This window comes from Mytilus edulis, chromosome 6 (assembly GCF_963676685.1).
Source record: "Mytilus edulis chromosome 6, xbMytEdul2.2, whole genome shotgun sequence".
Classification (NCBI taxonomy): Eukaryota; Metazoa; Mollusca; class Bivalvia; order Mytilida; family Mytilidae; genus Mytilus; species Mytilus edulis.
Window position 1 is genome coordinate 74,614,038 of NC_092349.1, and position 13,765 is coordinate 74,627,802.

General features: G+C 31.6%; 2 protein-coding genes across 2 annotated transcripts in view; one reads left to right on the plus strand and one right to left on the minus strand.

Moving 5' to 3' along the window:
- The window catches only part of LOC139528405 (fibrinogen-like protein A), a 29,722-nt gene extending 17,833 nt beyond the window's left edge, over positions 1 to 11,889 (plus strand). The window contains exons 5-6 of the mRNA XM_071324382.1: positions 5,649 to 5,822; positions 11,438 to 11,889. Coding sequence (XP_071180483.1) covers positions 5,649 to 5,822; positions 11,438 to 11,595 — 332 coding nt within the window. The 3' untranslated portion in view covers positions 11,596 to 11,889. The remainder of the gene's footprint in view (positions 1 to 5,648; positions 5,823 to 11,437) is intronic.
- Positions 1 to 13,765, minus strand: part of LOC139528404 (inositol polyphosphate 5-phosphatase K-like) — a gene marked incomplete in the record, with an annotated part of 185,125 nt that overhangs the window by 51,597 nt on the left and 119,763 nt on the right.

Sequence of the window (13,765 nt, forward strand, 5' to 3'; positions counted from 1 at the left end):
TAAACTTTGTTTGATTTCAACAAAAATTGTATATATAGGGTTCTTTGATATATGCTTAATCTAACCATGTTTTTAGATTTTTTATGTTTGGGCCCGGTTATCAGATTGGTCCACATTGGGGTCTAAAGGGTCCAAAATTGAAGTTTATTTGATTTATCAAAAATTGAATTCTTGGAGTTCTTTGATATGCTGAATCTAACCATTATTTAGATTATGGATATTGAACCATATGTCCAATTTAAAATTTAAAGTTTTTAAGTTTAAGTTCTTAGACCACATTCATTATGTGTCAAAAACCTTTGTTGTGTCAACTATTTAATCACAATCCAAATTCAGGGCTGCATCAAGGTTGAATGTTGTGTCCATACTTGCCCCAATGTTCAGGGTTCGAACTCTGCGGTCGCAGAAAGCTGCGCCCTGTGGAGCATCTGGTTTAATCTGAGCGTCACTGTACTAAATTATAATCCTGGTACCTTTGATAACTTATAACACCACTGGGTCGATGCCACTTCTGGTGGACGTTTCGTCCCAGAGGGTATCACTAGCCCAGTAGTCAGCACTTCGGTGTTGACATGAATATCAATTATATGGTAATTTTTATCAGTTTCCTGTTATATAATTTTTAATTTTTCGAAACACTAAGGATATGGCTATCCCAGGCATAGATTACATTAGCCTATTTTGCACATTCTTGTGGAATTTTGGGTCCTCGATGCTCTTCAAGTTTGTACTTGTTTGGCTTTACAACTATATTAATCTGAGCGTCACTGATGAGTCTTATCTAGACGAAACGCGCGTCTGGGGTACTAAATTATAATCCTGGTACATTTGATACTATTTAATAGCTATAAATAACCTATATTTGCAATACTTCAAATTTCATTGGCTATATCAGAAATTGTTACATTTAATTAGTATATCTACTTAAAAGAGTAAAACATAACACGTATAAATCGATATCCTTATTTTTTATTTTAGTGAAAAGGATCTGGATATGTTTATTAGTCACTAAATTAATATAGAATAATAAATGGCAAGATTTGTATCACATGCTGTATCACCGAGAGAAATCAATATCAGTCCCGAGTGTCGAAATTCCAGAAGGCTGCTATTGGTCGAGTGGTAATACAGTATGCAATACGGATATTATCTTTTAATATTTTGTTCATCATATATTTAACTAGAATTAGATTCATGCGACATACTCTTTTTTTTAAATCGTCCGAAAATATAACCAAGAAAAGAACGAGGACTTGTTTTTTTAGAGGCTTCCTAATTTGCCTAATATCCACATTGTAATATCCCCTACAACCTTATTACATGCTCAATAAAGAGCTTTGAAACTGAAAAATAACATACTTTAGGACCATGTATTTAAAAGCATTCACAAACGATACTGTCAACTGTTCCATCCTGTAGAATAAAACAAACCTTCCCAATATTTGTTGTTAAGTTTAATCATTATTGTACAATCAGAGCTCATTTGTATACATAAATATGGACAACAATGTTTCCAAGTATAATCTATTCACAGATAATTAACATACAAACAGGGGATTCCTATATACACAATCACTGGACAAAAGTGAGTTCCCATAAGGAACCGTTTAATATTAATTAAAATGGGGCGGGGCATTCACTTTTTTTGTGTAAATATTTGGACGGACGAGATATTTTTTTATATGTATAGCGGATGGGCCAGAACTTATTTTACCGGAAAAACATTGCTATAAATTTTGTCGGTGTGTAGGATATTCTTTTTGCAGGCACATAAACACCAGAAATACAAATAATGAATTTGAAGTATCAAATCATGTAACATGAAAAAAAAAACATTATAGAAATCATTACATCATTTAACATGTTTAACATGATAACACGATATTTTAGAAATAATTAAATCATATCACAGAAAAAAAAACATTAAAGATATAATTAAATCATGTAACAGAAAAACAACATTTTAGAAATAATTAAATCATTTAACATGATAACACAATATTTTTAGAAATAATTAAATCATATCACAGAAAAAAAAAACATTAAAAAAATAATAAAATCATTTTCAGGATAACACAACATTTAAGAAAAAATTAAATCATGTAACAGAAAAACAAAAATACATTTATGAAATAATATAATGGCACCTTATTTAATTGTGTAACATGAAAACACAACATTTTAAAACTTTGATCAATCAACAATTATTACATAATTGGAGTTACCTCCCATGTATCAAATAGTTATCAAAGGTACCAGGATTATAATTTAGTACGCCAGACGCGCGTTTCGTCTACATAAGACTCATCAGTGACGCTCAAATCAAAAATATTATCATAAGATGTAGAAATGTTTGAGTTTTATTTGTCGATGATATTATTCATGATCATTCAAAAATTGTAACTTTCAAAAAAGACTTTTTTTAATATATTGAATATTACTTTTTTCCTTAGTAATTCTTTCAAACATTCCTGTACAGTTTTGATATAATCGATTCAATAGTTTGTGAGAAAAATCTAGTATAATGTAAAACATCGAAAGCGATTCGATCAAAATGTCTTTCAAAATCCTAACCAAGACTCATCATGCATGTCATGGTAAAATATAGTAACGAAAGATACCAGAGGGACAGTCAAACTCATAAATCGAAAATAAACTGACAATGCTATGGCTAAAAATGAAAAAGACAAACAATAATACACATGACACAACATAGAAAACTAAAGAATAAGCAACACGAACCCCACCAAAAACTAGGGGTGATCTCAGGTGCTCCGGAAGGGTAAGCAAATCCTGCTCCACTTGACTTGTATGAATATTATTAGCACTTCGTAAGCCTTTATGAAAGGCTAGATGCTATAGTTAACTATTACTTATGTAATTGTAATGCTTATATGAATATTGTATCAGACTGTACTTACAGATAAAATCAAATCTATACAATGTCATATATATTTATACTGGATTTAAACAACAATTTATGGAATTTTAAAACTAGCACATTTTGTATTTAGTATTAGAACAAAGTCTATTCTTTGATTTTTTAAATCAAAAAGTAACAAAAGTTAGATGGGCAAGCAATTTTTTGCAGACTTTAAAAGGATGAGTATTTACTTGTTTAATGAAACAGTATTGAGAATGCAACGGAAAATCCCTCTGATAAATATTAAACGGTCCCTGAAAGACTTATTGTATCTATTTTACAATTTTTTTTCTTCTAATTTTGGAATATCGAGTCTAGTTGAAATGAAAGGACATTTTTTGAGTGGGAACTATGCCAAGAAATACAGCAACTAAATGTCAAGGCTCAAAAGTTGACGCCATTTGATTTATGACGTCACGCCAGGTATGCGATACGGATGTAGCAATGAGATACGAGGTATTCGATACGGGTTTAGCTATGCGATACATATAGAATAGTACATGGCAAAATCCGTATCGCATTCTGTATCACAACGAGAAACCAATATCAGACCCGAGAGTCAAAGGTCCAGAGGGCTGATATTGGTTAAGTGGTGATACAGCTTGCGATACGGATTTTGCCATGTATTATTCTGTTTGTCATACATTTTAATGGAATCAAATTCATGGGATATCCCTTTTTTTTTTAAATCGTCCTTTATTTTTCCAGCTGATTTCTTTTTTTAGATACTTCCTTATTTGCTTAATTGATATCCACATTACTAACGTCCAAGGTATAACATTTTCACATTCTAAATATAGGTTTAACATCATGTATTAAAATGTATCCACTGACGATTCTGTCCTATCATTTCAACTAAAATTAATATTTTTCAAAAAAATATTTCCAAGTAACAACATGACTGATTTATATCAAATAAATATCATAAGATGTAGAAATGTTTGAGTTTTATTTGTCGATGATATTATTCATGATCATTTTAATTTTTTCACGAGGTGAACACCAAGAAAAAATATTTTTTTTAAAGTTTGCTATCTATTTTTACCAAATTAAAATCTTTAAAAAATGCATTTGTGTTTAACCCATCAGGTAATGAAAACAAACTTCACTAAAATTATAACCAAATAATCAATAAAATTTCAGATATTTCTACATATTAGTCTCATAAATATCGTTCGCAATTTACTACGTAATATTTTTTTGAATAAATATCGATATAAGTAATAGGACATTAATTTTTAGTGGAAACCAATTTTTTTCCTGAGCCAGAAAATACAACAACTAGATCAAACGTCGATGTCATTCCATTTATGGCGTCACAACAGGTTTGCGATACGGGGTATACAAAACAGGGTAGGTGATACAGATAGGAAAAAAGAACCCTTATTAGATAACAAATTGCTGTATTTTGTACTAAACAAATAATAAATGTAGATAATAACATGGCATTTTTCATATCATACCACTTACTGGTATAGGTTATGAGAGCCGACATTGACATACAGACTAAAACTATCTGTTAAGCTATGACAAAATGTATTTGTTGTTATATTTGTTTTGCATTTTTTAATAATAATTTCCTGATTACTTTTATTTTTTATGTAACTTTGTTACGTCTAACACACAAAAAAACAACGTATTATTAAGGTGTATTTTCCGGAATTTGTCGAATGACGTCGAAATGTCATTCTACAATAATCAGAAACAGTTCATATAAAACGGAATATATGTACAAATCCGTTTTATCATGTGATACCATTATACAACAATAAGTGTATGATAAATAAATTTATATTACAGTTTCCAAAACATGTCACAAAAATAAATCTGTAGATATACGCCGTAAGCGATGAAAAACATGAGCTATTAAAGAGAGATTGATACGTCTAATCTAGCGGTTATAATACATGTATGCATGTTCTCGACAATAACGTGAGGCTTATGTCATATAATAAAGATCCGGCAGTCTGGTATTTGAATATTGTTCCAATGTTTGCATCGTTGTCATTATAATGGAATTTGATGTGACTGTCATACGGACGCCATCACGAGTTGGTTGACCGTTATGGAATAACCGTTTCACAAATGATATCGGATATGTTCCTTACGTCGTAACTACAATCCCCTTCCCTTTCATGAATGTGACCTACCGAATTACACTATTTACCGGATTTGTAATCACATAAGCAACACGACGGGTGCCACATGTGGAGCAGGATCTGCTTACCCTTCCGGAGCACCTGAGATCACCCCTAGTTTTTGGTGGGGTTCGTGTTGTTTATTCTTTAGTTTTCTATGTTGTGTCATGTGTACTATTGTTTTTCTGTTTGTCTTTTTCATTTTTAGCAATGGCGTTGTCAGTTTGTTTTAGATTTATGAGTTTGACTGTCCCTTTGGTATCTTTCGTCCCTCTTTTCATACAAGCTAGAGGTTTTGCTAGCTTTAAAACAAGGTTTAATTAAGCATTTTCTACATAAGAAAATGCCTGTACCAAGTTAGGAATACGACAGTTGTTATCCATTCGTTTGATGTGTTTGTGCTTTTGATTTTGCATTTTAATTAGGGACTTTCCGTTTTGAATTTTCCTCGGAGTTTAGTTATATTGTGATTTTACTTTTTGCTATATCAAAGCTTAATTCTTAATGTAAAGTCAGTTTTACGGGCTTGTGGGAACACGTTAAAAAATAATGTTTTATCTAAAGTCTTCATATTTAACTCTTAACAGGAGACAGCCTGGAATACCATAATGGTCAAGCTTTTACAACCAAAGACAGGGACAACGATCCATGGACACATATCAGTTACAACAAGAATTGTGGAATTTATTGTCAGGGGGCTTGGTGGTATAAAAGCTGTTCAAATTCCAACTTGAATGGGATATATACGGGAGGAAAGAGAGGTGAACACAATATGAGTTGGTTTCATTGGAAGAATAACTATATTTCAATGAAGTCTTCTTCAATGATGATTAGGAGACTGTAATTGAATAAGCATGTCAAATACTATCGCTTCTTTAATAAAAACACTTTTTGAAATATTTCAAATTACATCTTCATTGTCACGTATAGTCGCCGTCAGCTGAAATTGGTAGCGGGTATCGGTAAAAATAATCTAAACTATCAATCGCGTTCACTCGAGATATAGTTTTTCACATTCCATTCATAAATCGCAAAAAGAAAAACCACTACTGACCTACCTTTTAAGTGATCACACTGTAATAATCCTGACCTTCACATTTTCCAGAATATTTTCCATTGTAATTCCGCCATCTTCGTTTCTATGAGGATCATTTGTTCACATATGACATTCGTCACTGTACGCAGTTTCCTGAAATGATGTGATAAGGTTTCCCGCGCTTTATGCAAATTTTATGAAATTGAACTCCACGGAAACACTTCCGGTAATAACAATGGCTGATTCCACCATTCAAAATCGTCTATGAAAAAGTGAAGGTCAGGATTATTACAGTGCGATCACTTAAAAGGTAGGTCAGTAGTGGTTTTTCTTTTTTCGATTTATGAATGGAATGTGAAAAACTATATCTCGAGTGAACGTGATTGATAGTTTAGATTATTTTTACCGATAACCGCTACGAATTTCAGCTGACGACGACTATAGTAGGATATCATTGCAAGTTCTTTACATTACATTTTGAATACGATTGTGTCTATTTTGAAACTTACAGTGAACATTCCTCATCGTCTCGCTCATGCTATATACCTGATAATGTCTTTTAGAAATATCTTTGCATTTTATCTCACTCACAAGTAAAAGTTAAAACCAAAAAACTACTGTCTTAAACGATTTTTACATTTAACATGTATGATACACATATGAATATTGATAGCATAGTTTTATAATGCAATAATTAATCATTTATCTTGTAGAAGGTATGATCAGGCCACGTGTCTGATACAATAAATTTGAATTTTATAAACCTACCAAATAACCTCCTCCTGATATTTTACAACATTAGACTGTCGGATATTAGTGTTATTTTTTTTTAATTGTATCTATCATATTATCATTAGGGCTTCAAACTTCTAAAATTACGTGTAAATAACAAATCTGTCAAATCAGTCTCATTTTAATATATTTTCATTGTTATTGATATTTATATGAGAGAAACAGCTTTACCGTAAAGGGTCTTTGGTACACAATGCATTTTACAAAGATGTGAACATGATTTGTGTAAGATATATTTCTTACTGAAAGCTAAACAGTTATGTGTAAAACAGCTAGTGGCTAATAAGGGTAAACTCTGTAAATTCAAACGTTTATGACGTCAAAGTGAAATCAAAAGTGATCTGTTTGCATTTAATTGTCCAAACATATTCATTTATTCATTTATTAATACAATTAATACACATTTGCATACGTTAACGATTTTACAATATCATAGACCAAACCGGCTGTTCTTATACTTCATTTTCGTTTCTTGAATATATAAGGCTATTTTTCTCGTCAAATAGGGTTTTCTGTCACAGCTGGTGTCAAAAATTAGAGATCTCAATACGGTGGATATATTTGATAAGTGCAAATTGCGGTCATGAGTGTGTTTGTTTTAAGTTAACAATTTGTTAGTGTTATAAAACGATTGATAACATATCGGTAAAAGCTGTTTTATGATTATATGTCAAAATGTGTGTATTCTTTTCTTATAAATATGTTGAACAAAGGTTGCAGCCTGAGAACATTAACAAAGATCTAATTCGTAAAGTATATTGTTTGATTATTACGAACGTCTCGGCTCGTATATGTAGATAGAACAGAAAGGATAGTGGTTATCTGTTTATGATACTAAACAAGTTTGTGCACAGCAAAAAACAAAATCAAAAGAAACAAAGAAAGAAATGAAGCTTTTTTTGCTGTTCCCCATCTTAAAGCATCCCCTGGTATGGTTGTTTCCACAGACATGCTTTCTGTTTTGATTCATTTATTGAAATAGCAAGTATACGTTTTTCTTTGTATTGTCTGTCATCTGTCATTTAACTCTTTTAAATTTTCTATAATGTTTACTTTGTTGAAAGATATCCCATTGTTCAATCAACATTATACTGTTGATATATGTCTCTATGTCTATCTCTAGATTCTTCTTGAGTGATAAAGTAACACTACGACTATTAGACATTTGCGGAAACTAACCGTCATACACCTACGATAAGGATGACAACTGCGCTTACAGGTAGCACTTAAATATTCGGCTTTCTTAAAGTGAAAAAATCAACCATCGATCCGAAACACTATAACGATATTGATGTAGTTGAACAACGATTCTTTTCTAATATATTTGCAACAATGTGTTGACCTTAATTATTGAATACGGTGTTATCAAGGTTGACATGCTGTAGTTGTACAGAGTATGTTAGAATGATCCAACAATATTTTAAAAAATCAACTTAAACATGAGCCACACAAAATATCGCAGTTTCGTTGCAGTATAGACAGATTGGGACATTTGCTGAAAAAAGGTCAGCAATACTTTGTGTTAGGAAAGGTGCAATCAACTATGGATATATATAGAAAGATGTGGTATGAATGCAAATGAGACAACTCTCCATCCAAGCAACAATTTATAAACGTAAACCATTATAGGTCAAGGTACGGCCTTCAACATGGAACCTTGGCTCACACCGAACAGCAAGCAACAGGTCGAAAAAAATACTAGTGTAAACCCATTCAAATGGGAAAACCAATGGTATTATCTATATATATGTTAGCATGTTTATGCTAAGACATACTTCCTTTCTTTTGTTTTGTCTTAAACAGAATAAGGAAATCCAACGAACGGGTATTTTTGAGCTATTTATTCTTTATGAAATTTCAATTGCCGTCCGGTACAATTTTGAAATCTTTTATTTTTCCTGAATAGGACAAACACTTTTTTCTACGTTATTGGTTTCATTAGAAAAAAATCACAACTATTAGAGAAGAAAAAACAACAGTTATCAACGAACTTCTCTATGTCGGAAATATATTTTAGACTGTTCGCTATACTGTAGTTGAAATGTAAGAATAGATGTACCCAATAGTTAAAACTTTGCTATCCATGTTTTCAACAGCTAGAAGCAAAAAATGTCTTCCAATTTGTTTTTCTCTTATGCAATTATTATAATAGAGATCTTGGGAATCATTAAGTATGGACGTTTTTTTCGCGGTGTTGATAATTATCCCCCATGAACATGGTGAGACTGGTATGCTCGAAACATGAGCTTTAACCCCTGTTCCGAGACTGGTACTACATTCCTACCCAATATCAAAAGGAGGGTGTCTGACTATATGTCCCTAGTCGAAAGCATTGGTCGGCTAGAAAAGGGGTGTTCCAACCTACAAAACAGCCCGTGATCTCTCACTGCGACTTCGTTCATTTCAACATAAAGTTTATACGCAAGTCGGCAAGGCAACAGTTGCAGATACTCAGTTGTAATCGTGCATAACAAAAACGACACCAATATTACTATTTCAAATGAAACAGTTTGTAGAGTATCCTCTGAACAATATTTATGCTGGTTTTCATAAACAAACCATTGCATAAAAAGTACCCTGTTTCGCAGGGAAAGTCTATTGCTCCTGCTTATAGTATATATATCATACATATATCTACACCTTCGGTCCTTATAAATAATTGTCTTCAAATATTCGGCTTTGTGTTGTCCTGATTGTTAATCCAGAAAATCCCTTCGTACACATGACATTTTCACGTAATGCTTATATCTTCTTTTTTCTTTTTTTTTATAGAAGACATCATTTGCTATTTTGTATCTGTAATGTTAGTTTGTTTATATATTTTGAGATAACCCCTTGTTTTTGGTCACCTGTAATCGTAAGTCAAAAGCGAAATTCTAGGTTAATACCTAGTTTCAGCAAATGTCTATTAAAGGTAGATATAATTATGTTATGTACAAGTAGTAATTTTGTACAAATTATAACTTGTACAGGGTTTTGTAAAAGTGTTTCACTAGTTGATACAAGTTTATCATCAATAAAGTCCATTTTGTAGTATTACTCACTTTAAATACGTCAACCTAACACTGAACGCTGTCCTCTTTATCATAAAACTACAAAATACATTTTTTTCACTAATTCCAAATTCCATGTCCACACAACATATTTGAGTGTTTTTATATAAACGTTTTGTCAGTATGTGCAATAATGTAGCATGTAGATTTACTTAAAACTGATCACTCAAACAAACACTGTACAAATATAATATATAACTTTAAAAAAAAAATTGCAATATGTACTCAACATAAATAACTGATAAGTTTTAGTAATCTAGGGCGCTGTTTATGAGGCCCATGGATTGGCGCCTCAGTGTATCAAAAGTTTGAATTCAAATCCGGTTGAGGGACAAATAATTGTCACGTACAATTCTAATTCTTACACTGTTGGAGTAAATTTTCAGACATACATATTGATTAACATTTAAATAGTTGCATAGTTGTCGTGTTTCTGTTTCTGTTGATCTTCTCTCATAGACTCCGAATTGAAACAGTATGACACATTTCTTACACACCCGTCTTAAAAAGATATTATATATTTATGATTTCGATGCCTTTTAAAGCTTACCATGCGGTATGGATTTTGTTTTAATTTGGAGGCAAAACGATGACCTATAAATATAAACTTCTTTATCATTTAGTGTCTCTCTGGTGGTGAGATGTCTCATTTACACATCTTCATATTTTTATATGGGCGTTTGTGCTTCGATTAACGATTCTTGATGATCTGTGTAGTATCAGCCACCTCTTTTGATAGTTATATTATACTTGTGTGATACATGTTCTAATAGGAATCAACTAACAATCTAAACCAATATGAAAAATTGCTGCAAAAAATCACTTTAAATGTTTCAATATAAGGCAGTGAAGTACCAGTTGTAGCCATCGTAACGTGCAAGAAACAAATAGACAACCAATTATGACGTTACATTGGAAATTCTTGTCTTTATATTAGTATGTTGTCTTCAAAAGATTGACCGATATTTTCGTTACAGAAGAAAGATAATCAATTGACTTGTATTAATTTTTTTTGTAAAGATTCTCAATTCCAATCTTCAGTTCCATAAAATGATAAGGTACATGTATGTACAATCAAACAAAATATGTTAACATAATTGAAGATGTAAAGAAAACACACAAAATAAAACAAGGAGGCAACAAAAAGTATATATAATGTTTATTATTTGACAATATATGAGGCCTATAATTTTTATAACATACATGTATAAGAATTTAAATGACTGAAATGACATTCTTTGTACCTTTTACCTTCTGATTGTTTTTTATTTTTTTCATTTTGTTTCAAATCTAAACTGGTCAACTGAATTTTGTCGAAATTCGTGGAAACATAAACTGCCAGTATAAATGTAGATCACTTTAACAAACAAATTCAGGCGTAGTATTTGCTATTAAAGAGATGTCTTCATCCTTAAAATATAACACAGAATATTTTCAAGGTCTATGTGTATAAACTGTACATTCCCATATATATAAATCCTATTATATATTTCAGCAGCTGACAGACTTTGCAATGCAAGAATTAGGGCAGCACTACATAATACTTCAACAAGTACTGTGGTTTCATTTTTTTCGGAGGCACTACATAATCCTTTAAACACATACTGTGGGTTCATTGTTTTTTGTTATTTACCATTTCTCATGAATTCATAGTTACAGGAGAACAACAAATTTAAATATTTAAAGAACTGCAAATGTTTGTATGTATACTTTCACAATACTACGAAATCAAATATCCACTCAAATAGAGGTATTCCTCGATCCACGAAAATTGGTACTCTCCAAAATATATAAATCCACATAACTAAAATGCTTTAAAATAATAATAATTCAATAAAACATGTACTGAAAAACAAAAAATCTATAATTTCAGTTAGGATTTAAATGTACAAAAGAACAATCTGTAGCATCTACAAATCTATTGGGATGGTACATAAGTTGGATAACAATAATAACAGTAATTAATGTACATTACAAATGTATATTTTTCTATATACATTGCAGATCAATAAAATGCATCAGGTAATAGTTGTAAAGACCATTCACACAAAGGTAAAGAGTAATAAAGGAGGAATGGTTATCAAAGGTACCAGGATAATAATTTAGTACGCAAAACGCGCGTTTCGTCTACACAACACTCATCAGTGACGCTCATATATAAATATTTATAAAGCCAAAAAAGTACCAAGTTGAAGAGCATTGATGATCCAAAATTCCAAAAAGTTGTGCCAAATGCGGCTAAGGTAATCTTTGCCTGGGATAAGAAAATCCTTAGTTTTTTGAAAAATTCAAAGTTTTGTAAACAGGAAATTTATAAAACTGACCACAGTATTGTTATTCATGTCAACACCGTAATGTTGACTACTGGCATGGGCTGGTGATACCCTCGGAGACGAAACGTCCACCAGCAGAGGAACTCTTTCTATAAGAACCACAAATTTAAAACTGCTTAAAAAAGCTATGAAAGGAGCGTTCTGAGATTAGGTTATGAAAGTTCCTGAGAATAGACAACTTTCGAGTTAGACGCATTTCCGTCAACAACTTTAGTTTTAGTGAACAGCATTCGTGCGTTTATGGGCGTCATCACTTCCGTTCAAATGTTGTGAGAGTTATTGAAAAACTATAAAGCTACATTGAACGATTTTTCCGGCAAATTGAATTCTCATATTTGAAAATCTGTACTGCTGTCATTAGGGCATTGTGATTAAGTACCAACTAAACACACTGTATTTCTAGTTTGTCCTGCACAATGACGATGATGACGTTTGATGGACGATATTAGTGCAGGAATACAGGCGATCCCCTCTATCTGGTAAATGACGTCACAAAAGACGCGCATAATTGAAAAGTTTTTTCCGGTGACGGATGAACTCGAAAGTGGTCTATTAGATTGATATATATTCATAAATGAGAAGATGTGATATGATTGCCATTGAAATAACTCCCAACAAGAAAATGGCACTGAACAATAGGTCACTGTGTAACCTGCAACAAATGTTAAACAATTCAAAAGATATTCCATAGTTACAAAGCTGTAGATATTAGAGATTTTAATATACAAACAAGTGATTCATTGAGTGGATAAAATTATTACTGCTAGACAAACAAATAAGCATTTAAATAAAATTTTACAAATTTCAGATATCTAAAATCCTAATTTGATAATTTCCAAATTACAAGGTATAATAGAAAGATAGGGTATACGATACAGTACCTCACATCCAGTTTAATACACAAGAAGGGTAAACAAAATTTTACTTTGAAATTGACAGTTTTAGGTAATGAATCCTACATTTCATTTCAAAACAATTTATGGGTCATAAACATTTATCTTGGGTATTTCAAAGCTCCATTGTTTTTTGTTTATTTGGTAATTCTATCGACTATTTTGGAAACTAGAAGTTACATGGTGACTAATGCTTGTACATAGGTTAATCAAGCTAATGCCATTTAAAACAAACAGGGATTCATGTACTCGTCTTCAGGTAATGTCAGTATAAATCATAAAAGAACACTAGAAAAATGCATCTGTTTACGATATGTCACAGTTTGACGCCGACAAAAATACCATTTGACGTTAACAATGCCATTTCCTTCACTGTAGTTGTATCGTATGCCTTTGATACTATAAGCTATTTAATCAAGTAGAATCGACTTAATGACACGAAAATAAAAAACGGGCACATTAAAATAATTTGCAAAATTTAACATATAACCAGACAGAATAAAAATCTACCACCCTCCCTCATCATAAAGAAAAACAATTATAAAATTCAAGAATGGTTTTAAACAATTATTTTACATTAATTCAAAATTAGATGTA